Source organism: Euprymna scolopes, chromosome 34, assembly GCF_053919585.1.
Source record: "Euprymna scolopes isolate OS-2025 chromosome 34, ASM5391958v1, whole genome shotgun sequence".
Lineage (NCBI taxonomy): Eukaryota > Metazoa > Mollusca > Cephalopoda > Sepiida > Sepiolidae > Euprymna > Euprymna scolopes.
This window is the reverse complement of record NC_136515.1, coordinates 31,605,414-31,631,780: the sequence shown is the minus strand read 5'-3', so window position 1 is coordinate 31,631,780 and position 26,367 is coordinate 31,605,414. Positions and strand designations below refer to the sequence as shown.

The 26,367-nt window shown below is 35.7% G+C and overlaps 1 protein-coding gene across 16 annotated transcripts in view; it reads right to left on the bottom strand.

The window, feature by feature from the left end:
- Positions 1 to 26,367, bottom strand: part of LOC145259156 (MBT domain-containing protein 1-like) — a 498,271-nt gene that overhangs the window by 122,553 nt on the left and 349,351 nt on the right. For 8 of the 16 annotated variants that reach the window (XM_080116886.1, XM_080116877.1, XM_080116872.1 and 5 more), the window contains 2 exons: positions 18,810 to 18,953; positions 17,034 to 17,084 (listed from right to left, as the gene is read on the bottom strand). The exons of 2 other annotated variants lie outside the window; for them this stretch is intronic. In XM_080116886.1, the coding sequence (XP_079973012.1) occupies positions 17,034 to 17,084; positions 18,810 to 18,953 (195 nt within the window). The remainder of the gene's footprint in view (positions 1 to 17,033; positions 17,085 to 18,809; positions 18,954 to 26,367) is intronic. 6 more of the 16 variants (XM_080116884.1, XM_080116873.1, XM_080116881.1 and 3 more) reach the window with 1 other exon arrangement.

Sequence of the window (26,367 nt, the reverse complement as noted above, 5' to 3'; positions counted from 1 at the left end):
CCCACATTTTCGGGTTTTTTTCACATACCCTGAAAAACACCCGGGCAACGCCGGGTACCCCTCACTAGTATATATATAAAAGCGAAAATGTGTGTATGTATGTTTCGTTCGTTTTTTTTTTTTTTTTTTTTTTTTTTTACTTCGCTTATTCTTAGGTTTTAATTAACACCCCCGACCACACAACCAAAAACACCCGGGTACCCACCGATTTTTTAAATTTTAATATTGAAACAGGCTTATTTAAGCCATTTTGCATGTGTTTTTTTTTTCTTTTAACGTTCGTTTTTCTGTTTTCTTTTTTGTTTTTGTTTTTCGATTTTTACATTTAACATCGTTCGTTTTCCTGGTGTTTTTTTCTCGATGTTTTTGTATTATGTACATATGTGTGGTTGTATGTATGTGTGGTTGTATGTCTCGCAAAAACTTTCGACACGGGTCACGGATTTTCACGAGATCGGTATCATTTTAAACTTCCAACCTTCGCCCGACAAATATCGAAAAATTGACCCAAAACATTAATTTCTTCACCCTAAAATCATCAGTTTTCTACAGGGAGGGGTCAGCAAAAACCGTCCTCCCATGATAAGTTCGCTTCTACGCATGCGTCATACGACGTCGGAACATGATTTACTTTAAGTATTAAAAAATCAGACAATTTCGTCGACGTCGTCTCAGTTCAGTTGCTTAGAGCGTGGCCTCATTATCTAAAGGTTTTGGGTTCGAATCGTGGTGCGAGATGTCTTTTTTTTTTTTTTTAAATTCTAATATTGAAACAGGGTTATTTAAGCCATTTTTCACGTGTTTTTTTTTTTTTTTTGGGGGGGGGGTTATTTTTCAGATTTTTTAACGAAGTTTTAATGTTCGTTTTTCTGTTTCGCGTTTTCTTTTTTTGTTTTTCCGATTTTTACATTTAACATCGTTCGTTTGCCTTACGTTAGTTTTTTTTGTGTTTTTTTTTAAAATATTTACTTCACTTATTCTTATGTTTTGATTAACACACTCCACCTGAGCACACACACTTTGAAACACCCGTGCAAAGCCAGGTACCCTTATATATATAAAAGGCAAAACGCGCTTGAGAGTTTTTGTATGTCCAACAAAAGCTTTTTTTGCCGGGCTTCTCAGGGAGGGAGTTAGTATTGCTTAGAAGATAATAATATCTAGGATTTGCAAACGCGCGTTGCGCCTAGATTTATTTACATCGAATTTTACACAACTCTTGCTATTTCAGCCTGATTCGGCTTTTTCAACTACGGGCCGGGAGCATCCAGAGAGCAATGGACATTTTGGTCAATGTCGTTTTTCACTGTCAAATCAGACAATTGCTTTCACTTGGACACACTCCCCTAATAAAAAGGGGAGCTGGTTTTCCACAACATGTTAGGGAAACAAAACCAGACAAAGTTGGGTAAAAAAAACCCTCAAAACAACTATCTTGCAGTTAAAATTAAGTGTGGAATATACTTTCCTTTGACCTAATTTTGACGCGCACCTGCCTTTTATAAACGTTAAATTGAAATTGCTTTCAGTTACTTTCCTTTTGTGGGCAAGCGGGTAACTTATCAAGGTTTTCACCTCAACGTTCTGGGTCCAATCCTACCTACTTACGAAAAAAATTTTTTTCCGATTTTTTACACAAGTTTTTTTTATTTTACTTTTTCTTCTTTTTACATCATGTTCATTGTTTTTCCGATTTTTGAAAAATAGTTTAACATGGGGTTTGGATATAACCCCCCCCCCCCCAACACACACCTACAAACACCCAGGCAGCCTCGTATCCCTACTAGTTTAATATATAAAAGGCAAAATGGGTGCGCACATTTGTGTATGTCCACGAAAAGCTTTTTACATCAGGGTTCGTGCATCGTTTAGATTCCAGGAGAAGTTTTCTTATACTTCCTAGATTGTAATATCTAAGATTCGCAAATAGATATCATCTATCTTTTTTTGATTGAGTTTTAAAAAATTCTCTCGCTTTGAGTGTTTGTTTGTCTTTTTCATATAAAGTGAAACTAATTGAACGCACTTGTCAACTGCTGGCCTTCGCCCAGGTAGTATCCGTTCTGTAATTGGTCCTTGGTCAATGTAGGTCTTCATACTGAGACAATTACTATTTATTTGGATACTGCCAGAGTGCCCTCTTTTTGGGGAAGCTGGTTTTCCCCCACATTAAAAACAACCTTCATGGAAGGTTTAAAAGCAAGGCTATTTCTGCAAGTCATCTTTTTGATTGACTACGTTAAATTTGAAGCTTTACACTTCCAGTCGCGTCGTGGAGTATGGGTAAGACGTCAGGTTTTCTTTCACTTTCTTTTCCACCTTTGTGTAAGGGGTCTGAGCCTGTCTACCTACTACCATTTTTATTTTTTACTTTTTTGGTGCTCAACACACACCAAATACCCAGGCTAGTCTTTATATGTATATATCTATATATATAAAAGCGAAAATGTATGTTTGTGTGTTTGCTAAAAACTTTTGACAGACAGAACAAACATTCACAAACTTGATATCAAGCTTGATATTGAAGCTCCATCCTTCGCTTAAAATATCGAAAAATTAGCCAAAAACGTTCATTTTTTCACCCCGAAATCGACAATTTTCGACAGGGGGGGGGTCAACAAAAACAGTCCTCTCGTGACGACAACCGGTTCTACGCATGCGTCAGATGACGTCATGACCTGATTTACTTTAAATAGTTGAAAAACTGATTAAATTTTATGTACGTCGCGTTAGGTCAGTTGATTAGCGCGTTGTTCATTATCTAAACGTTTTGGGTTCGAATCTTGGTGAGATTTTTTTTTTTTTTTGATTTTTTAAATTTAAATATTTAACCAGTGTTATTTAAGCCATTTTTCACGTAACGTTCGTTTTTCTGGGTTTTTTTTTTTTTTTTTTTACTTCGCTTATCCACCCCTGACCACACACCCAAAAACACCAAGGTACCCGAAGCCCTGAGGCGAAGTTTGAAAATAAAATGTGAAAAAAACATGAACTGTTCTGCCAGCGAGAATGAGTTACTGAAAGATGTTTGCAATTTATTTAAGTAAGAACAAAATTGACAGGTGCCCACACGGAAATCGTAGAGCGTTATGACGACAACATAAGCAATAGCTATTCAGCAAATGAGGTCAATGACCAGGTTTGTTTGTTATAAGTAGAAAAAGAAAACGTAAAAACGAACGTTAAAACTTAAGCGGGGGGGGGGGGGGAATCAAACCATCGAAAAAAAAGACAAAAAAAACTAACGTAAGGCAGACGAACGATGTTAAATGTAAAAATCGAAAAACAAAAAAGAAAACAAACACATGAAAAATGGCTTAAATAAGCCTGTTTCGATATTAAAATTTAAAAAAAAAATCGGTGGGTACCCAAGTGTTTTTGGGTGTGTGGTTCGGGGGGGGGATAAGCGAAGTAAAAAAAAAAAAAAAAAAAAAACGAACGTTACATGAAAAATGGCTTAAATAACACTGGTTCAATATTTAAATTTAAAAAATCGAAAAAAAAAAAAAAAAAAAAAAAAAAAAAAAAAAAAAAGAAATCTCACACCACGATTTGAACCCAAAACGTTTAGATAATGAATCAACATGCTAACCAACTGAGCTAACGCGACGTACATGAAATTTAGTCAGTTCTTCAACTATTTAAAGTAAATCAGGTCATGACGTCATCTGACGCATGCATAGAACCGGTCGTCGTCACAAGAGGACAGTTTTTGTTGACTATCAAACTGAGGAACCACACCCACGAGATCCTCCAAACCAAGGAGCAGCAGCCCCAAAGCCATTACTGGGGAAGAAGCTACCCACGAGGGCAACTCCTCCGAAAAAAATGAATGCTAGCAAGGAGGCAGCCGTCTCCAGAGGCACGAGGAAGAAGGATGCTCCCACAAAGGGAAGCTCCCCAAATAAGGAAGCAGTACTGGACACACCCAAGAAAAGCATGGGAGAATCAACCCCTAAGGAGAAACCCATCTCACAAAACACCTCCAAGACAGCGGAATGATCATCCAACCCCACAAAAAACCCTTGCCAAACCCATCAAAGGGATTTGCATGGGGTAAAACCGCTGAAAAAGACTCCCCGCAGGAATATAAAGACTTGTACCTTACCAAGTACAAGGAATATATTGATGGGAACGTCCTGAAGCCGATACCTGGGGTCTGGGAGGCAATGGAGTACAAGGTCCTGTCCTTTGTCACTTCGGACATCAGAGAAAATCGGATCAAGGAAATGAAAAAGGAAGAAATGGCAGAGCTCCTCAAGAAACTGAATATACCTGCCAAGTTCATACACCAGAGGAGCTTCGCGATGTGCGACATACTGCTCCCCAACAAGGATGAAGCAGAAAAGTTATCACATACAGAACTTAAATATGCAGGAGCCAAGCTACTGCCGGAGTACCTAGGTAGAAGAACCCGGATACAAATATTTAATGCTCCTGCTGACCTATGCACAGAACTGCTGGGAACCTTCCTCAGTAATTTTCGAGAGGTGGAGCGGATTGACCCGACGCGCTCCAAAAATGGTATCCACCTGGGAAGCTATACAGTAGCAATGCGGGTCAAAAGATGATCAACCGTGGCACCCTGCGGTTACTGTTGCCTTCCCGACCTCGTTCTTGACCCCTCTGTTAAGGGCCATCGCAGCCCACAGGGAGAATCTGGCTTCCTAAAAGGTGTGCCAAGCTGTGCATGAATGACTATCAAGGTCCAGCGACCTTATGATTGCTACCCGTAGGGAACTTCACAGGGATCTAGTGAAGGGGCCGTTGCTATGTGCGACTTTGGGTTGGCAACAGAGTGAGATCCGCTCCACATGGAGTTGGGTGCTGGGTTTGAGTTATCTGAACAATTCGGAGTTCTCTCTGACCTGGCGATTGGCCCGAAATGCACTTCCCTCTACAGCATACAATGCAGTTCCAGTTTTTTGGAGTGACTTGATTGTAATCCGTTGCGGAACAACGGCTGTAGAAATGATCACGCTTTCTTTGATTGCCGTGAACTCCGCCAGTACTGGTTGTATGTCAGCGAGGTAACGGCTTGAATCAATCCAGAGCATCCTCACTCGATTACCATATCCAATGTCATTGACAAAGTGAAGCTGCCGTACCGGGAAAGACAAATGGTTTACATTACAATCCTGGCCGTGGTGAGAATAGTTATTTGGATGTCGCGACTGCAAGGTGGCCGGGAGGGGGGGGTGTCTTTTTCTGATCAGGATCTGATCACCTTCTTTAAACACCAACTACGGGTGAAGATCAGATGTGATAGAAAGAGGCTGCATTGCGCAGCATTTGACAGAAGATGGATATATGTAGCAAGTCTGTGCGTACAAAAAGGAGCCAAATTTAAATATGTGTTCCCCGCCTAGGTGTGGAACGCGTAGTTCCATCAAGTATAACCAATTTTTAGCCTCTTAGCTACCCGAGTGAGAGCTCCATCTCTCCCCAACAAGAAAGCCTCCAAGATCCCCACCTCCTCCTAACTGCAATTTTTCTTTTCACCTCTCCCTCTAAATTTCCCCCATCTTGGAGAGAATGAAATGAATTACTAACACTCTCCTCCAACAATTTTTCTTTTCTCCATTTTGTCCCATCTAGAGGGCACCCCCACTTAGAGACTGTCTCGCAGGAACTCAGGTTCCTTTACAAACTGAAGTGGAACGGGCGGCCTATCAACTAGACAGGGTTGGAAGCGCCACTTGTATTTTTTCTTCCCCCACTCTCGACACAAACGAATTACTGTATTATCATTACGGTTATCTTTTGTTTTTAGATGTAAATAAAAAATGTTTAAACAATCAGGTTTTAAGTAGGACATTCCCCAGTATAAAAGAGGGAATGCGGTATTATGGTGAAAGATACTAGCTAGGAGAAACTTTTTAGTTCTTTCTAGAGTGACAAGAATGACCAACGACCCCTCCCCCCTTTTGAGTTGGCCTTGCGCCTAAGGTTTTGTTCAGTTTGAACTTACATTGTAATTTTAGCCTGAATAAAGGATTTAATACCTCAAAGTGTAGTATCTGTTCCGGCAGAGACTGCAATCAAAGTTATATGTGGGGACAACCCATTCAATGTAGGGGAATCCCTTTATACTGGTTGGCACTATCCAGCTCCCCCACCCTCACCTTGGGGGAGCTGGTCCAACGTTTCCCCTCCCCTTTCAACGTTAAAAATGGCCTTGCGCCTAATTTGCTCAGTGGGGAAGCAAATATCCAGCTTCCCGGACTTTTGTGCCAGGACATCCAGAACGCAATCAGCTTTGATTAATGTCGGAGAAATCCCTCATATCAGACAATTGCTATTTATTTCAACATTCTCTTTTTGTGGAGAGCTGGTTTTCTCCAACATCATAGGGAAACTAACAAATAAATGAAACGTCGGAAAGCTGAACCAGTAGCATTCGATATTCATTTAATCGTAAACAAACACCATCATCAACAAAAACCATACAAAATTTTGTTTCAACGAACTTAATTAACTTTTGGATAATCATCAGCTTTTTTCCATGACAAGAAACTAAACATTTTATCCCAAGTAAATTTTTAACATTTATTCGCTCTTATTTTAAGTAAAAATCAATATTAATCAAAATTCTAAAATTTTAAGCAATTAATTTGCAATTTTGACCTATTTTTCAGGATTTGGGTCTAACCTGCAAAGGGTGTTTATTCCGAAAGCCGTTCTTAACATCGGGATGTTGAAAATGCTTTTTGGAATACCCCCCTCCCAATATTAAGAACGGCTTTTGGAATAAACACCCTTTGCAGGTTGGACAATCAGTGCACATTTATCGAGATTTATTTATGTTAAAGAATATATAATTTAATCTGATATTTTTTTTATTTATGAATTAATAATTTGAAAATATTAAACTGAGGAAATTAAGATGCACATTATCTGTAAGAATTATTCAAGCAAAACAAACAGGATTGATTCTGCTGACTTATATTTCTGCAGCACAGAAAAACTAATTCGCATTTATCATGTAGTTTTTAAAAATGTCTTAAAATGAGAAAAACGTTTACAAAATTATGCAATAATTTATTTTGAATTAATGATTTCTTAAAATTTATTTTGTAAATTAAATAGTTTTATTTTTAGATGAATTGATTTATATAAATTGAATTTGTAATGAATTGATGTTCATTTTATTTTTTTTTAATTACAAAAAGTGTTAACATTTTCAGCAATTTAAGAAATGGCCATTTAAAAATTTAAATTTCTTACAGACGATCTTTTGATGATCTACTTAAAAAAATTTTGAGCCATCACTTAAAAAAAAATTATTTAAGCACTTAACAAACGAAAATCAATGACCAGTAAATAACTGCAAACTATGCTTAATTTATCAGAAAACGGACAGTAGATAGATTACATTTTTCAAATATGTTTAATATAATCATTTTTTAGAAATGATTATAATAAATAATGTTAAATATAATAATTTTTTAAAAATGATTATAATAAAGTTTATTAAAAAAAAAAAAAAAAAAAGCTTCCAAGGGAGAAAAAAAATCATCATAGTAATCTGGAAGATTCCAAAAGATCTCATTAAAAAATCTCGAAAATTATTGAAAAAGAATTATTTCAAAACAAAAATTACACATTAGAACAAGGACACTTTAATAATTATAGTATTTTTTTTTTTTTTTGTAATTTACAAAAGAGAAAACATAAAAAAAATATATAGAAAATGTGAATCTTGATATCCATTTTTACAGAGCTAAATTATAAAAATATTGACTTTCAAATTCTTAAAAAAAAATTTACACAATGATGAGCCTTCTTAACTTTAGTTTTTAATATAAAATAAAACACTTTGTTTTATTAAGATTTCAAGAAATATTTTTTCTCAATTTAAACATTTTCATTGAATTTTGTTTCATTAATTAAACAAATATTTATTTTTCATAGATATCTAAACTTTTTATTATTAGATATAGTATGGTTTTAATTCATGAAAACATGTTTTTTCCATATCAGAAAATAATTAAGTATTATATTATCTCCTACAATTTATGTCTCATTAAATTTCTTTTATTCAAAACTAGCCTGGGTGCCCGGCGTTGCCCAGGTGTTTGAAGATGTGTGTTGAGGGGAAAAAAAAAAAAAAAAGTGGTAGTAGAGAGGCAGGCTCAAACCTGTACAGCAAAGGAGGAAAAGAACATGAAAAAAAAAAATAGCATGTCTTTGCTGTTGCAGCCATTGCCAAACTGGAAGTGGCGATGGTCAATCAAAAAGAGGGGATGGCTTTCGAAAATATCGTCGAAAAAAGTGACTCCTCCTTGTAGTAAAGTGCCCAGTTGAGGATGAACAAATTAATGTTTTAAGCCAATTTTTCAATATTTTTTGTCAGAAAAGTCGAGCTTCAAAACGATACCTATCTTGTGAAAATTCTAGGCGGATATACATACAAACATACATACATTTAAACAGACAAGTGAGATTTATATAATAGATGAAATAGGAATTTTTGTTTTCTAATCCGTTGGAAATAGGTCATACACCATCCATTTCTATAGCTACATACTTAGAAAATGGAGCTATTGAACCTTACATGTGATATGGGACAAAAAAAAAAAAAGCAACGTTAGTATAAAGTGTTCCCACTGATGTTGGGTTAAACAAAGCTGAAAGGGAAATGATAAAATACCAAAATTTTATTAGGTCCATTGAATTTGAAGAGGAAGCACATGCTATAATATATAAGAAAATATACAGCTGAAGAGAGTTTCGATACATTTCACCGCTGGTCCAGATAAGAAGATTTAATAATCCAATAAATAAAATAGCTGCAGTATTTGTTGGTGAGGATGGTGCTCCACCTGCTAAAGAAATATTGTTTACCCACATGGTCAAACAAAACAAGGAATTTCTTATCTGCCTTGCCACTTGGACCCCATGATATACACCATATTATTTCCAAATGGTGAACAAAGCTGGCACATAAACATGCAAAATAACCCCGAACAGCAAACCAGAGTTCGCAATAAAGTGACAATGCAAGAGCATTATAGTTATCGCCTTGCAATTGGAGATCTGGTAAACTATTCTAACAATATGTAGTTGATGCATTTGTGAAAGTTGAACGTTAGATATTGAACTTCATTAGAAGCCATCAAAGTCAACTAAGAACTGCGCAATATTCTGGTTTAATGGATCATTTGGCAAGGTATGAAGGTGGTGATTCTGGTGTACCAGCTATTCTACCATCTTCATTTTTAGGAAGTCAAGATGCAATGGTAGTTCTTTGTAAATATGGAAAACCAGACCTATTCCTTACATACACTGCTGATCAAAAATTTAAGACCACGTAAAAATCTTTAAAAAGAAACCTTTTTTTTTAGGATAGATTTTAAACTCTTCCGACTTAAGGTTACTACTACTACAATCTAAAAGGTTATGGAAACGAAAAGATACATTCCAAAAATTTTATTTAAAAATTTGCATTTTTACACATGAACAAAATTATAAGACCAAGGATATAAATTGTTAGATTTATGGTAATTCAGTTAGAGATTAGCAATCACTGTGTAAAGGTGTTACCATGCCTAAAGCAAAAAAACTAACCGAAGTTGAGCATTCTTGAATTCTAGGATTCCATAAGCAAGATTTGTCACAGTGAGCGATAGCAGCTAAGGTAAATCGCAGTAACACTTATTTGCTACTTTCTAAAGAACAATGAGAATTATGGAAAAGCAAAATCCTTTGATGCCCCCCCCCCACCAATTTCTCCTGCATTGAGTAGGAGAATCAGACGGGTTGTTATGAATGAAAGAGGACTTTCTTTTAGCCAAATTAAGGCAGTTACAGATGCTGATTGCAATCCAATAACCATCAGATGACACGACAAAAAGACATGGTAAATAAAAAGGATAAACAAATTCCTCGATTGCTTCCACATCACAAAGTGAACTGCTTAAGATTAGGTTATGAATAACAAACCTAGAATGTTGAGAAGTGGAAGAAAGTCTTGTTTTCTGACGAGAAAAAATTCAATTTAGATGGTCCTGATGGGTTCCAGCGATATTGGCATGACAAAAACATGCCCCTTGAAATTTTTTCCACACGTCATAGTGGGGAGGGTCCATAATGGTATGGGTGTCTTTTCTTACAGAGGGACGATGGAGCTCCAGGTGGTGCAGAGTCATCAGACAGCAGCTGGTTATGTTAGCATGCTACAAAAAGCATCTTTGATGATGGAGGGTCATCATTTGTATGGGGATGGATGGTTATTCCAACAGGATAATGCTGCAATCAACACTGCAAGACGGACCTTGAGCTTTCTACAAGAGTTCATCTCTTGGGACATCTTGCATGCTCACTGGACTTGAACCCAATTGAAAATGTTTGGGGATGGATGACGAGAGGTTTATCGAAATGGCAACAAAAAAAAAAACTGAACTTCGTGAAGCCATCTTCAGAAACTGGAGTAGGATCCCCCGCACCTTAATGGAAACCCTTATTTCTAGCATGCTCCAAAGAATTTATGAAGTCATCAAACTCAGTGGAGGTAGAACTCATTATTTAGTTTGATTGTGGAATGTTTTCATACACTTTTTGTACAATAGAATTTTTGTCTCTGGTCTTATAATTTTGATCATGTGTAAAAAGCCTAATTTAATAAAAATGTCAATTTTAAAAATAAATCTTTGGAATGTAGCTTTTTGTTTCCATAACGTTTTAGATTGTAGTATTGGTAACCTTAAGTTTTTTTGTTTTTTTTACATGGAGGTCACCACTTATCAAGGCCCGGAAGCCACTTGGGGATAAGGGTTATAAGTCGGAAGAGTTTAAAATCTATCCTTAAAGTTTTTTTTTTTAATTTAAAAAAAAAAATTTTTTTTTTTAAGATTTTTAAATGGTCTTAAATTTTTAATGAGCAGTGTATAATCCAAAATGTCCTGAAATAGTAAACAACTTGGGGCTATCAGAACTTATACAAAATCAGCCTAACTTAATATCATGTGTGCATTATGCACATCTAGTTGAACTTTTGAAAGACATTAAAGACAGACATGTATTTTGGAGTTCTATTTGCATATTTGTTATTGAATTTTAAAAAAGAGCGCTAACACACTGTCACTTGATCATAATGCTGCAAGATCAGGATAAGCTCATAACAGTTCAACAAATTAATGCAATTGTGTCAGCAAAGACACCTGGACATGAAAATCCAGAGCTTCATGGTTTAGTTGAGTTTTAAATGGTACATGGTCTAACCTCATCATTGTTTGATTATGTGATAAGAAGTATTTTACTGATGTGTTTTAAAAGTTTTCAACTACCATAAAATTTCCACAAGTTCTGCTAGTATTGGCTAATTTCTAACACAATTTAATTAGAACAAGCTCTAGTATGGAGAGAGTTCAAATGATATAATTGTCTAAAACAGTATAAATAATTTTTTATGAAGTTATTTAATAAATTAAAAAAATGTTCTTTTTTAAAAAGTTTAAGAATCTTGTTTCACTATTTTAAAAACTATTTCTTTGAATAAGGTTCTATTCCCTATTTAATGATCCAGCATCTTTCTGGTCATAATTCATCGAATATGGAAAAGAAGCTTCAGGTTATAGATCATCTATAATCTATTTTAATGATTGATGTTTTCACTTATGACGTCATGAATTATTTTTCCAGAGTTTTCAACCAAGTGAATATATTTTCATGAATATACTCACAATCTGTATGATACAGTGTGCCAGTTTAAAAAACTTTGAAATGTACACATCCGGTTTTATTAAAAATAGGCACAATCAATGTACACCTAGTTGCCGCTGCTGCTGATTAAAGCAACGTTGACACAGGCGATCGACTGGGTCTATCAGCGTAAAATAATCTTGTAATAAACAATGAAACAAATTTACTCAAAAGTTTTGAGGTTATTTTTGGCAATTATCTTTTAAGTCCTGATTTTTATTAAATATTCCCTCTTACATGGGTGATCTACTGAGTTTGTTAGCACCAAAATGTATTATTAAAATAAACAATAAAACGACTACTCACAGTCGCAATTATTTTTGGCAAATCCTTAAAAACTGAAACTTTTTTCAATCCAGTGTACTACTTTTTATTTTTTAATCTTTGTAAAAAAGAAATAAAATAAAATAAATAAAACAAAGAACCTTATTTCTTTGATATTGAAATAAAATAAAACAAATTTAGTCACAGTCACAACTTTCAGATTAGAAGTTTTTTTTGCCTTATTTTTTGGCAAATTAAATTTTACACGCGACCTTTAAAATTTGAATTTTGTAAAACAATAACAATGTAAGACTAGAAAATCATTGTAAAAAGTAGAAGTCCTTTTTGGGGAGAACTAGTGCCTTTTTGGAGAGAACTAGTTTTCCCCACATTTAAAACAGTGTCTAACTTCCCTCGTGGGGAGGCAAGTAAATAACTTATTTAAATTCTTTTTTTTTTTTTTTTTTTTTTTAAAATAATATTGCATAAAGTTCCATTTCATTATAACATGACTGGTTCATTTCTCCCAGGAAATAAAACAAAACAAAGTTTTCTAGAACATTTTTTTAAAGTTATTATTGATTACTGCTTGTTATTTTTTTTTTTTTTTTTTTTAAATTAAACTAGAAACTGTTGGAGTTATTTTGACTTAATGACAGAATTATTTTTTCTAATACAATATGTCTTTTAGGATTCAATTAGATGTACATAAATCATATTTAATTTTTAGTTGTGCATAATTAGTAAAATCAAGGCACAACTAATCTCAGAAATAAACTTGTATATTTTTTTAAAAAAGATTTTTAAAAATAAAAAAAGGAATTCAAAAGTAGCACACAAAATTGGAAAAAAATAATTGTTTCAATCTTTCAGGAGTTCTTATTTACTTTCTGCCTTAAGAGAGAATATTTAAAAAAAAATTTTTTTTTTTAAATACTTTTTTATACGAATCTAAAAAGATATTTGTTAAACTTGTAAGTAAATTCATTTTATTGTTAATAATACCACAATAGATTTTTACAATATTTTGCGCTGACAAAAATTGTCTGTGTCGAAGTTGCTTTAATAGCAAATCAGCAGCAGGAGCAAATAGTCATACATAATTTACTTGTACATTTTTAGTAAAGCTCCTTATGTATGACTAAATTTTAGCACAACTAAAATGTCCAATCAGTTTCTGCTAATATAAGCAACTTTACACATTGTTTCTATATAACAGCAGGAGCAGTCAGTCATCCATTGATCAGGCATAATTTTAGTCGTACAAATCTTATTCATATTATTTAGATTCTTCGGATTACCGTTCTCATCTTTAGTGTTATTTTCACAATGTTTCAGTCGATGTAACTCCTGACCTTCTTCAAATGTATCCTATCAAACTTGGGAATCTTTCTGTTGAACTCTGGAATTTGCACAGAAATGGAACCCTTTATTTAATCTAAGAGGTTAGCTTCCTCTCGTTCCATCAGCCATGACGAGGTAGAAGTAATTTGTAATTGTATTTTGTAAGGACATGACATAGTGGATAATACACTTGGTAAAATTCAGTTGTAAGTTCTAAAATTGTGAATTATTTAGGACTTCAACCCAGTCATAGCTGATAGAACGAAAGCATGCAACCCTTGTGGATTCCGTTCATTGATTGATTGGTTTTATGGCATATCAGTCTATGTGGTCATTTAATGCCAGAGTCTTTTATATACATTAATAGTTATAGGTTTTATGTATGTATCTGGTGTTCAGTGTCTATGTTTATATAGTTAGATAAGGTATTGTTTTTTTTTTTTTTTTTTTTTAAATTTTGTTGAGTAACCCTGTTATCTTCAGACATTTGAGAAGAATAGTTGGGTCTATATGTCTTTTACAGTCTTTTCATTATATAGATTCAGTCGGTTTGTTTTCAAGTCTTCGCATCTTGTTAATATGTGATTTACTGTATATGGTTCCTGGCAGGGTGTGCAAAGTGGGGCTTCTTTTTTGAATAGGTAGGAGTGTGTTATAGAGGTATGACCTATTTGGAGTCTTGTTATTATAACTTCCTCCTTTCTGGTCATTCTTTTGTTTGGTTTCTGTTTTCCTATGGTTTCCAGGATTTGGTATAGCTTGTTTCTAATGCAGGAGTTCCACGACTCTTGCCATGTGTTTCTAATATATTTGTTAATGATTTGTTTTAGATCGGTATGAGGGATCTTATCTTTGGTTATGGCCAAATTTAGTGCTGCTTTTGCTGCTTTGTCAGCTCTATCGTTACCCTTTATGTTGATATGAATGGGTATCCAACAAAAAAGGATGTTTTTATCATTAGGAATATCATCAAATCTATTTAGGGTTTTGGTGATTATTGGGTTCGTTGGTTTCCTGTTTTCCAATGTTTCGAGTACTGATTTGGCATCTGAGCAGATAATGAATTGTTTATCTTTAGAAGATTCTATAAGATCGAATGCCATACCAATGACTGATACTTCAGCACTGTAGATCGATGCTTTGTCTGGTAATCTTTTGATTAGGATTGTTTTATTGTGTATGGCCGCACATCCAACATTATCTCGATCTTTTGAACCGTCTGTATAAATTGTTGAGTGTTTGGAATACTTATCTTTAATTATTTGGAATTTTTCTTGATAGATGATTGGATTGATTTTTGTTTTAGGGTATTTAATTAGGTCTGATATTATTTTTGGTTGTCTTGTCAGCCAGGATATTTAGGTATTACAGATTTGTGTATTGTTGCAATATCTATCTGGGCTTTATTTATGGATTCTTCCATATGTAGGCTAAATGGTTTTATAGAATTTTCTTTTCTATCAAAGAGGTTTTTGTATTGGGGGTGGAAGACACATTTGTAGGCAGAATTAGTTGGACATGAAGCCAATTTTGTATAATATTGTAGTCCTAGTTTTTCTCTTCTAAGTGATAATGAGGGTTCATCTGCTTCTACATATAAACTTTCCACTGAGAAGGTGGGGAAGGCTCCTAGAGCCAATCTTAGTCCTTGGTGATGTATTGTGTCTAATTCCTTTATGTAGGACTTTCTTGCGGATCCATAGATATAGCATCCATGATCTGACAAGGGATCTGTATAATTTAATTATTGAGTCTTTGTCTGCACCCCAGTCTGTATGAGCTATTACTTTTAAGAGTTGGATGGCTTGTTGCATTTTTGTTTGAGGTATTTAATATGGGGAATGAATGTTAGCTTTTTATCGAAGATGATGCCCAGATATTTATACTGATCAACTATAGGTATAATTTTATTATTCAGTTTCAGTATTGGGTCATGGTGCATTTTCCGGGTTTGGCAAAAATGAATGGCTTGTTTTTTCTTTTGAAAATTTGAAACCATTTTTTGTTGTCCATTCATTTATTTTGTTTAGACACAGTTGTAAATGGCGTTCCATTCTTGTAATATATTTTGATCTATAACAGATCAGGAAGTCATCCACATAGAGGGCACATGCTGTTCCTACATTTATATTTTTGACGATATTTATTTTAATGCTAAAACGTGCGACAGACAGGATGCTTCCTTGTGGTACCCCCGTTTCTTGCTTTTTACTGATGGATAGAGTATCACCTAATTGTACATTAAATTGTCTAAATAGAATTTGTGATGAAAATGGGCATTTTGCCTTTTAATCTTGTAGATCTTTTATAATGCCATGCCGCCATGCAGAGTCATATGCTTTTTCAATACCGAAAAAGACTGCCGTAAGATGTTCTTTCTTGATAAAGGCTTCTCTGATGAAGGTTTCTAGCCGGATCAGGTGGTCCATGGAGCTTCTTTCATTCCTAAATCCTGACTGATAATCTGTAATCAGATTATTTGTCTCAAGATACCATATTAATCTGCTGTTAATCATTCTTTCAATTATTTTGAAAATACAGCTAGTGAATGCTATAGGTCGGTAATTCATGGGATTTGTAGAGAACTTTGATGATTTAGGTATAGGGATTACTATGGCCTGCCTCCATATTTCAGGGACGTTGCCACTTTCCCAAATATCATTGAATATTTGTAGTAGGTAATCTGTATTTCTACTCTCTGCAGGGGGGTAGTCAGCATATTCTGATGCCCTGCCGACAGGGTCAAGTGGAATCTGATCAGATTTTGAAGAATAATTTTTTAATAGAATGTATTTTTTTTTTTCTATTTAACCCATAGTTGGGACCCTACCAGGTACTACCACTCCGGGTCAGAATGGACCTGGGAACAATGGCAATTAAAGGGTGGCTCCACGCTCCCCAAAGCCAGCAAACTGGGGCCTCACCATCAGATATAGTTTAAGGTCATATCCAAGACCGGGAAGTAGGGAAGGAAAAAGAAAGGGGGGGGGAAAGGAGCTGTTGATTTTGTTTTGTTTTTGTAGAACATAATTAAGTTTTACAAAAGCGAATAGAAAACAAAAACAGAAATCGATGTAGGTGCATTTTGTCTCAGAAAACCAATAGGCAGCCTGATCTGGTAGCACCAGGGGTTCCGTCCAAAATTCTATACAAATTCCAGAGTTCGACAAGATGCATCTGAAGAAGATCAGAGCTTACATTGATTGAAACATCATGAGAATAACACTCAAGATGAAGACAGTAGTTCAAAGAATCCAAACAGTACAACTAATCAAAAATTCAGAAACATTACCCATGTCGAATTCATCGCTTAAGTTAACAAGATATATAAAATTGGATTGCATAATAATAATAAAAAAAAAAAAAAACATCATTTTAAGCAAGAGTATAAAAAACTGTGAGAATAGCCCCAAATTTTTTTAAATGAGGAGGTCCATCTTTTTGGCCAACTTTTTAAAAGGTTTTATTTAAGACAAATGTTCTGAGGAAAAACACAAGATTGGCATTTTAAATTCTTATAACTTTTGTACCATTGATGATATTTGCATAATTCAAACGGTTTTGGGGTTTTTATACCGCTCTTTTCATGCATATCAATAAAATAATTAGCTAAAAAGAAAGAAAATTTTTTTTTCAATGCTACATGTATTCTGGTTGTTCTCAATTCATCAACAAACCCAAAATACAATCCATGAGGGATGAAGACAGCAAAGATGACTTACCTTTTGAGTGTACAGGTATCTGTCACTATCTGACCATCCTTCCATGTCTATCTAGAGAAGAAAATGGAATTGCTGGAGGCAAAATTGAAAAGCAGAGCCACCAACAACATCCCTCAAACTGATGATAAAAAAGGGGATACAAATCTCTTACAGAATTACAAAGAGAAGTAAACCCCTTTATGAAGGACAGTAAAACTCCATGTTATGCTAATTATATCACTAAAATGAGAGTAGAATTTGTTACAATGTAATCAGTTAACTATTATCAAATAGATAGATCTTAAAATATTCTAGTCATATAATAGATGGCTTAAAGATAAGCCATCTTCTATTATATAAAGGAAAGTCAGGTTTTGTGCATATGAAACCAAGAAACTATCACAATAACCAAAAAATACTGTAAGATTCATTCACTTTGGCTGACCAAGGATAAAATTAATGCAGATTAAAAAAAAAAATTAATTTTTCATTTTTATTTTTAATTGTTTAAACAAAAACATTAAAACTATGTCAAACAGTCAAATTTCTTTTTCTTTATATTATATTGGTTCAGGTGTCAGAAAGAGAAAACTAGATAAGTAGGAGGAAGAGGGTTAAAAAGATAATGTGACAAAAATGTGTAGTGAAAAAGAGTTTTTAAAAGAAAGAGTGATAATGGCACTGAGAGTCATGGTAATAAACATCAGTAGTTGGCGTGTGCCCACTATAGAGAAGCACTAGTACTCAAACCTGGAACCCTTGTGATACAAAAATAATATGCATACAAATTTGGGCACTGTCGAGAGCTTGAGATGGCAGCAATAAACAGATGGATTTTGTGCGATAGGAGTCTTTCATTTTTTTACGTAGTCTCATTTATGTGAGTTTGGGAAAGGAAAATATAGAGAAAGAAACAGTAAAATATGACTGTTGCTTGGGTGAATAAGTGAGCGAGTTGTTAAGGAGAAAAACTTAATGTGCTGGCCGAGTACAATAGTGAGAGTTCGTGTGGCGAATCGAGAGTTAAGAGTCAGTGAAAAGGATTTCCAAATTTTTTTCTTTCAAAAAAGGTTATACAAACTTTTTTTGATTTTGTTATCTATGCTCCCGGGCTATGCTGGAGGAACATTATACTCAGGAAGTATCAGCAAGTCAGAATTAAACTTGAAATAATGTTTCCTATCAAAAAATTATTCATAGCAAATCTAATTTGCAACATTTTCTATTATTTGGTTAATATTATCAGGTTATCATAGGTGATTAAAATTAGCTGTAAATCGAAAACAAATATCAGACATCTTCAAAGTTTTTAGAATTGGCAATTGAAAAATATGACTTTTTTTTTGTTTTTGTTTCATTAAAATTTATACATGTTTGTTTTTAAAATAAATTGATAGAAGTAATTGTAGAAAAAATAAAATATTGGTGCAAGTAGAACTGAAACCTATGATAGATTTTAAAAACTGATCTATATTCAAACAAATATCTATATCTTTATCAATTTTTTTTCTATTAAAATTTGTTTCCTTTTATTTCAAATTATACAGAATATTTTGAGTATTGCAGAAAAACTCAAACTTTGCTTTGATATAAACAAAGAGCTAAAGATGCATAGATGTTTGGAAATTGTAAGTAACTACCATAAAGCAGGTACATGGTTTTTATTTAATGGATATCAAAACACATTATTTGCATATATATATATATATATATATATATATATATATATATAAAATTAGAATTTTTTAATTTAAAAGAAAGAGGGAAATGAAAATTCTGTTGAATCTGCTAACTTACATAACTATCTTCATATTGGAGTTTTAAGCGTCCACCAACAATTTCATCAATTGTTGCTACCCGCATGGATGAAACGCACATCTTGTTGACCACTTCTACATGCATCCCACGCTTAAACTTATGATCATGTAGTGAATCCAACACCTGAAAAAAAAAAAAAAAAAAAAAAAAAAAAAAAATTTTTTTTATATCAATTGAATACCTCCCTGTTGGAGATATGTGACTTCCGGAAAAAAGAAACCTTTATTTAACAGAATCTAATAGGGGCAGTTAAGTGATGGATTGGTTTAAAAACTATTAGATGTTTCTCCATTAGATATGACCAACATCTTGTATTGGATAAAACTAGGGTAAAGTAACACTTAGAAGATACACTAACTTGTATATGGCTTGGGTGGATCTAATAATAGAACCAATTAAGGAAGAACTGCAACATGAGGTCAGAGAGTATGACACAGCCAAGGGCTAAACTAAAGAAAGTATCTAAGAAAGACATGAGCTTTGAAGAAGATATGTGTAATGAAGTGCTTCATCGAGGTTCAAATGAATGCATTCAGAAAATTGAGCATCCTGATGAAATACCTTTGTATTGATTCAGGAAATTCATAAAGAGGGTTTAGAAGAACTTGCTGCAAGTGAAGTGTTTAACTAAGAGAAACCAGTAGATCACTAAGTATTATCCAACTCGTCCACTTGAAGAGGGTTAGTTTCTCTTTAAATGGGAGTTCATGTTAGTTTACTCATTAAATAAATCCAGTCATTGATACATGCCTGTCTGTCCATGCCACCATATTGGTTTTCCCAGAAAATAAGCAACAACAAGCAAGGCACACTAGAAACTTAGCACAAAGGAAGATAACATTGTTAGTGTCTTCAAGTGAAGACTACAGTTTCATTAACAAAAACCCAAAAAGGTAAAACCAGTGATCATTGCAACAAGTATGTTAGAATTTCAGAAGAGGTCCTGTATCTTCAGGCAATCTGCAACCAGTTCTCAATCCCTGATTCATTAAGTTTAAATTTCTTTCATGCTCATTTCCTTCACTCTGGATTCATCAACTCTCAGAATCTCAGGTCACTCACAAGATTTGATGACTTTCCACAGAATATGATATGATCTATATCAGGGGTGCACACATATTTTCAGTATGAAAGCTACTTATGACATGACTAAGTCTAAATGATCTATTAAAAATGCAAAACCTTATTTATAAATGTATTGTAAATTATTTTTATATATCAGTATATGCAGGTGTACCTTGCATTACTTCAGCAACCCATATTGCACAGTACAACTTTGTATATTTTTTTCTTACGCTAATGATTTGCATTAGATGGAATCAGTCAGGGATGCATAGCGCGGAGAGTAGTTGTTAATAGCCAGCTTCAAGCTGACCTCCAGATGCTCATCAGTTATGGTGGAGCTATACTTGGACTTAATGATCTCCATGTGGAAAAATGCTGACTGATAAATAATGCAGTCAAGAGGATAGCACATTTCCTGATGTTGGGGTAAATTCCAGAATTATCCATGAGCTCTGCATCAGTGTTGCAATTTTCGATGTAGATGAAACAACCTCAGTATCTTCCTGGAAAGGGTAGCACATGCATATAGTAATTAGCTCGAGTAACGCAAGGTCTTGAAAACAAAGTTTTGAAAGCGTCAAACTCTAACAGACAAGTGCTAATTCTTTTTATGTAGCACGCACTGTCAACTTGTGACTGCTCTTGTATCTCCAGCTCTGCTGGAAGGTTCTGGAAGTTTGCCAGCACCAACATTTTTTTTTCAATACCATGCGATCTACCCACAATATCCCTGATCGACCAGTCGATCGTAATCTATGTAATAGTCATTCCTGATCTATATGTATTGCTAGAACACCCATGAAGTTAATAATGGTATCATGTCAAAGAAACTGCATGTTCATATGAACTCATCATTCCTTTCAAGCAAGTTAACTCATAATTAACTTCGCTTGTACCATGAAGGTGCATCATTTAATTCATGAATGCATCTTTCAACTTCCACACTTGTGATTCTGAATACACATCAGACGGTGGTATTAAAAAATACTCCTCGTTCCAGCATATTATCTTGCAGAAATGTTGAAGTAAAAAGAACAACCAAAAAAAAAACATGAGTTTCCACCTTTCACATCATAACCAAGGTTGTTAATAAGACATACATAGCCCCTATAGCTGCACATTAGAAAATCTGTTTTTCGGTTATGTAAATCTTTTTCACAAACATGCACAACAAGATAAGCCTTTATTTTTCTTTTTGTCATTCAAAATTTTTTTTTTTTAATCACTCATGTTAATAAACATTTTTGCCTCATGTCAGTCACACATTCATATATTTCATGAACTTCCATATTTTCCAAGTCTCTTTTCTTTGCATCAATTACATCTTCAGAAATAAGCCAAATTACATGTTCTTGATTACTTACTGTTACTTAAAGCGCTCTCCATTGATCAACATGATCTCAATTAACACAAAAAGGATTTTCATTCTCTACTTCTGACTTTATTTTCTGACTATATTTTATTCTTTATTTTCTAGCTATATGTTCTTTGTGCTTATATATATTGTGGTTAAAAGTAAAGAACCTTACCTCATGCATCGTGTGGCTCGTGTTAGGAAAGAAAAAAAAGAGAAATTAAAAATGGCCGCCCCCTGGTATTTATGGACTGAAAATCATGTGATGTGACGAGAGGGGGGAGGGGGTATGCAAATGAGATGTGGTTGGGTCTCTCTATAAAAGAGCCGTCTTCTTTATTTTGGGCGTCAGTGTGGAAAGTGCAGAGAGAAGAGAACAGTTGGATTTGAGTTTGAGACTTTTGATCTGAGGTTGAGTTCAAATTTAACGTCAAGCTATTTCGGCACAGTGACAAAAATGGGTGACCGAGTAAGATTGAGCAGCGATATCCTGAGGCCATTTACTGAAGAAAGTGACGTGATTGTGTGGCTTAACAAGCTGAAGTTGGTGGCAAGGCTGCAGAAGATCGAGGATGTATCCACGTTAATACCAATGTATTTGGAAGGAAGTGCTCTAGCGGTCTATCTAGAAATGGGAAACGGATCAGGCCATTGCTGAGAGCATTGAAAACCGGTTAAAGACCATATTTTCCGAGAGCGCGTTTGAGGCTTACAACAAGCTCAAAAGAGTTACCTGGACTGGGGAGTCTGCGGACGTGTACGTGGCAGAGATAAGGCGACTAGCAGGATTGACTGGATATGGGGGACGCAGCCTTGAGAAGAGAGTAAAGCTGGCGCTTGTAACTGGTTTCCCTGATCGTATCTCCATGGAACTGCAACGACTTACTGATATTGAAACCATGGAGTTGGAGATTCTAAGGCATGCTAGAGTTTTGGCGAAACAGTCTGGTGAGCTGGGGGCGGTCGCGGCTGCTGTGGCAAGCAGAAAGGAGCGACCAGTGATGAAGCAAGGCCGTAGATTTACCGGTAAATGCTTTCGATGTCAAGGACCACACCTGATGAGAGACTGTAGGGAGCCACGGCCAGACATTATCTGCTTTCGGTGTGGCCAAGTAGGGCACATTAGCAGGAATTGCCCTTCGCTTCCGGGAAACGAGTAAAGGGGTGCTATTGCGCCAGTAGTCACCCCTTTTATACTGAACAGGCATATGAGAGTTTGTTGCCACAGTTAGTGATCACAATCAATGGAAAGAGGGCTAGAGCTCTTGTTGATACTGGATGTACAACAACACTCATTACTACGAGCGTCGCCAATTCTTGGAATGGAACCAGCAACATTAGAGCAGTGGATGGCAGAGAAGTGGAATGCTGTGGAGAGGCCGATGCGGAGATTGTAGTAACGAATATGCCACTGCAGCTAAGAGTGATCGTGCTGGATAGACTGGTTGCAGGAATTGATGTGGTGCTGGGCCTGGACGCGATAGACCGACTGGGAGGAGCTACTATTGCTAAAGGCTAGGTTAAGTTTGGCAATCAGAGTGCACTGGGAATAACAGAAAGTGTAACCAGGGGTGATACCAACCAACCATCGAAACCCCGACCATGTCTGATTGAGGATGATGACTTTCGAGCCTGCTTTGATGGCAAAAAATGGATGGTAGAATGGCGATGGACCGCAGAGCCACCTGTATTGACGAATCGGGCCAGCTGCTACAAAAGCACACTGAAAGGAGCTGTGGAGCCGCAGTTTGAAAAAGAAGTTGAGAGATGGATAGATGAAGGAATATTAAAGCCGTGGTCAGGGAAAGTTGAAGGAATTTTGCCACTCATGGCTGTGGTCCAACCTATTAAGAAGAAAGTTAGGCCAGTGTTGGATTTCCATGAGCTGAACAAGTTTGTCACTTGTCACACAAAGGATGGAATCGACGTGTGTGAAGAAGTCGTAAGGAAATGGAGGAGGATGAAGCAGGCAACTAAAATTGTGGACCTGAAGTCAGCTTACCTCCAGCTTCATGTGGATGAGAAATTGTGGAAATATCAATTGGTAGAGTACAAAGGTCAAGTTAATTGTCTGACCAGATTAGGATTTGGTCTGAACTCCGCACCAAAGATAATGATGGCAGTTCTTAAGACAGTGTTGGCCAAAGACGATGCAGTGAAGAGAGGCACCTGCTCTTACATCGATGATGTACTAGTGGACGAAACAGAGGTGACTGCGGAAAGGGTGAGAGCATATCAAAGCATATGGACTGACAACAAAACTGCCCGAGTCACTGGAAAACGGAATGGCTTTGGGATTTCGACTACAGAACAATAAGGCAGGAAAATTGATGTTTGGGCGAGGAAATGAGATCCCTGAAGCCAAGGTTGACCTAGCCAAGAGAGAGCTTTTTTCTATATGTGGAAAGCTGGTTGGCCACTACCCAATAGCTGGATGGCTGCGAACTGCGTGCAGTTTTATCAAAAGGCAGACTGGGACAGACAGTTGGGAAGATGCAGTTGATCAAAAAGTACTTCTCATGATACAAGAAGTCAGTGTTAGGGGTATTATTGGAAATAGGAGAAGTGGCTGTTGAAGATGCTGCTTGGCTACGCAAAAAGGATGATAGCGCCCATATCAATGTTGCGGAACTCTATGCTGTGATGAAAGGCATCAATCTGGTTCTAAAATGGGGGCTACAGATAGTGAACGTTAAAACAAACTCTGCAACAGTGGTGTCGTGGATTAAATTGGAGCTAAGCAGATCAAATCAAAAGGAGCAGCGGAGATGCTTATCAAGCGTAGACTTGGAGCGCTGGGAGACTTGGTTTGAGAATTCGAACTAAAAGGTAACTATTACCTTAGTTCCGTCACAAAAAAATAAAGCAGATGGGCTGACAAGAGTCAAGAAAGTCTGGCTACACAGGAAAGAGACGGGGCTCCAGCATGTTGTGCAGTAGAGAATTTAAAAGACCTGCATAACCTGCATCATTTTGGAAAGGAACGGACCCTTTACCTGGCAAGAAAAGTAAACCCGCACGTCACAATGCAAGACGTCCAAAAGGTGGTGGAACAATGTAGGGAATGCCAATCAATCGACCCTGCACCGGCTAGACATGAAAAAGGGGAACTACATGTTGAAGAGAATTGGCGGAGATTAGCCATTGACATCACACATTATCAACATAAACCGCATGTAACTATGATTGATTGTGGGGCTGGGAGAGTAGCGATATGGCGGAAAATCAAGAATGAAACAGCAGAAGAGGTAAAGAGAGTTGTCGAGGTTTTTATGGAAAGGGGGCCAGTAGAAGAGGTGTTGGTGGATAATGGTACGTCTTTCCGCTCGGAAGTTTTTAGAGACTTATGTGCGAAGTGGAATGTGGGGCTATATTTTAGAGCTGCATACCGTCCAAGTGGAAATGGAATTATAGAGAGGCACCATCGCACTATAAAAGCTGTGGCATCAAGAAGCCAGATTTCGCCCCAAGAAGCAGCTTTTTGGTACAATATAGGCTGGTCAAGACGAAAATTCAGTGTCGCACCGGTCTATTTTTTCTTATGAATGGCGACATCCATTGGCTGTAACACAGAGAAAAGAACAGGTCTGCGTGGACATCGCAGTTGGTGAAGAGGTGTGGGTGAACCCACCCAATTCTCGTTGCACGACTTGCTGGGGAAAAGGTACAATGACTGAAGTACTCTCCAAAAACAAGGTAGCGATTGACGGAATGCATCATCACATTTTAGATATATGGAGAGTCTCCTTGCCATCAGAGGAAGGGGAGGTTGATGCTGATGTTGAAGTATCTGAAGAAGAACCTCTTTGACGATTGCACCGTGAACGAAGATGGCCAGTATGGATGGCGGGCTATGATACTAATTATTGATCTTAGAGATCAAGGGGGCGTGTGGTTAAAAGTAAAGAACCTTACCTCATGCATCGTGCGGCTCATGTTAGGAAAGAAAAAAAGAGAAAATAAAAATAGCCGCCACCTGGTATTTATGGACTGAAAATTACGTGATGTGACCAGAGGGGGGAGGGGGTATGCAAATGAGATGTGGTTGGGTCTCTTTAGATAAGAGCTGTCTTCTTTATTTTGGGCGTCAGTGTGGAAAGTGCAGAGAGAAGAGAACAGTTGGATTTGAGTTTGAGACTTTTGATCTGAGGTTGAGTTCAAATTTAACGTCATATATTTCCTTCTTCCACTCATCACTCCCTCTCAATTTATATACAACTTCATTTCTACTTATTTTTATACTGTTATCTTTCACTTATTAGAATTGTTATTATCGTTCTTTATTTTCCACCTCCAAGACCTCATTAATTTGAAGAGTTTATATATTTTCTTCATTTCTTTGACTTCGCAATTCCATGTCTACTGTCATCAAGTTACATAAATGCATTCTAAAAAATGTTCATACATATCTTAACACACACCGACTCTTTACCCATGCCATCCTTTGTAGTTTTGTCTTCTATAGCAAACAAAGTCACTTGTAATAAATCCTTCATCTGCCTAAGTACTTACATCTCAAAATCCCTTTCTTTTGCTCAATTAGGTTTTCATAGAATTTTTCCTCGCTGCATTTAAATTTATTCTAATCATCTTATCAATTGTTGGTTTGTTTAACCTTCTTTGCATTTGTTGTAGATAAGTTTTTTTATATAATTTTTGTCGATTGATTTCAAATTTTATTTTTCTATATTTGTTGTCTTCAGACAACAAATATAGGAAAATAAAATATATTTCTATATTTGTTGTTTGGTTGTTTTTAAGGTTGTTTCCACTAAGAATATTCAAATGATGTTACCATGTTATTAGTTGTTTGAGAGACTGTTTATGAATGTAAATGAAGTCATCATAACAGTCCAGTAAGAAATGTTTCACCATTTAGGTTCTTCATTTTTTTAATATGAAGGAACGAGTTATGTATGTGTGTCCTATCCATATACGTGATGGGACAGTTGTCTTAAGTTTAATTTTAAATAGTATGTTGTTTTAGCAGTTGTTCCAGGTTTCTTGCTATTTCTTAGTGAATCCAATCTTAGTAGTCAGTAAATGGGATCTTTATATCACTTATTTCAAGTTTTGATGAATTTTTTGCAGCCATGTCGGCTTCTTCATTCCCATGGA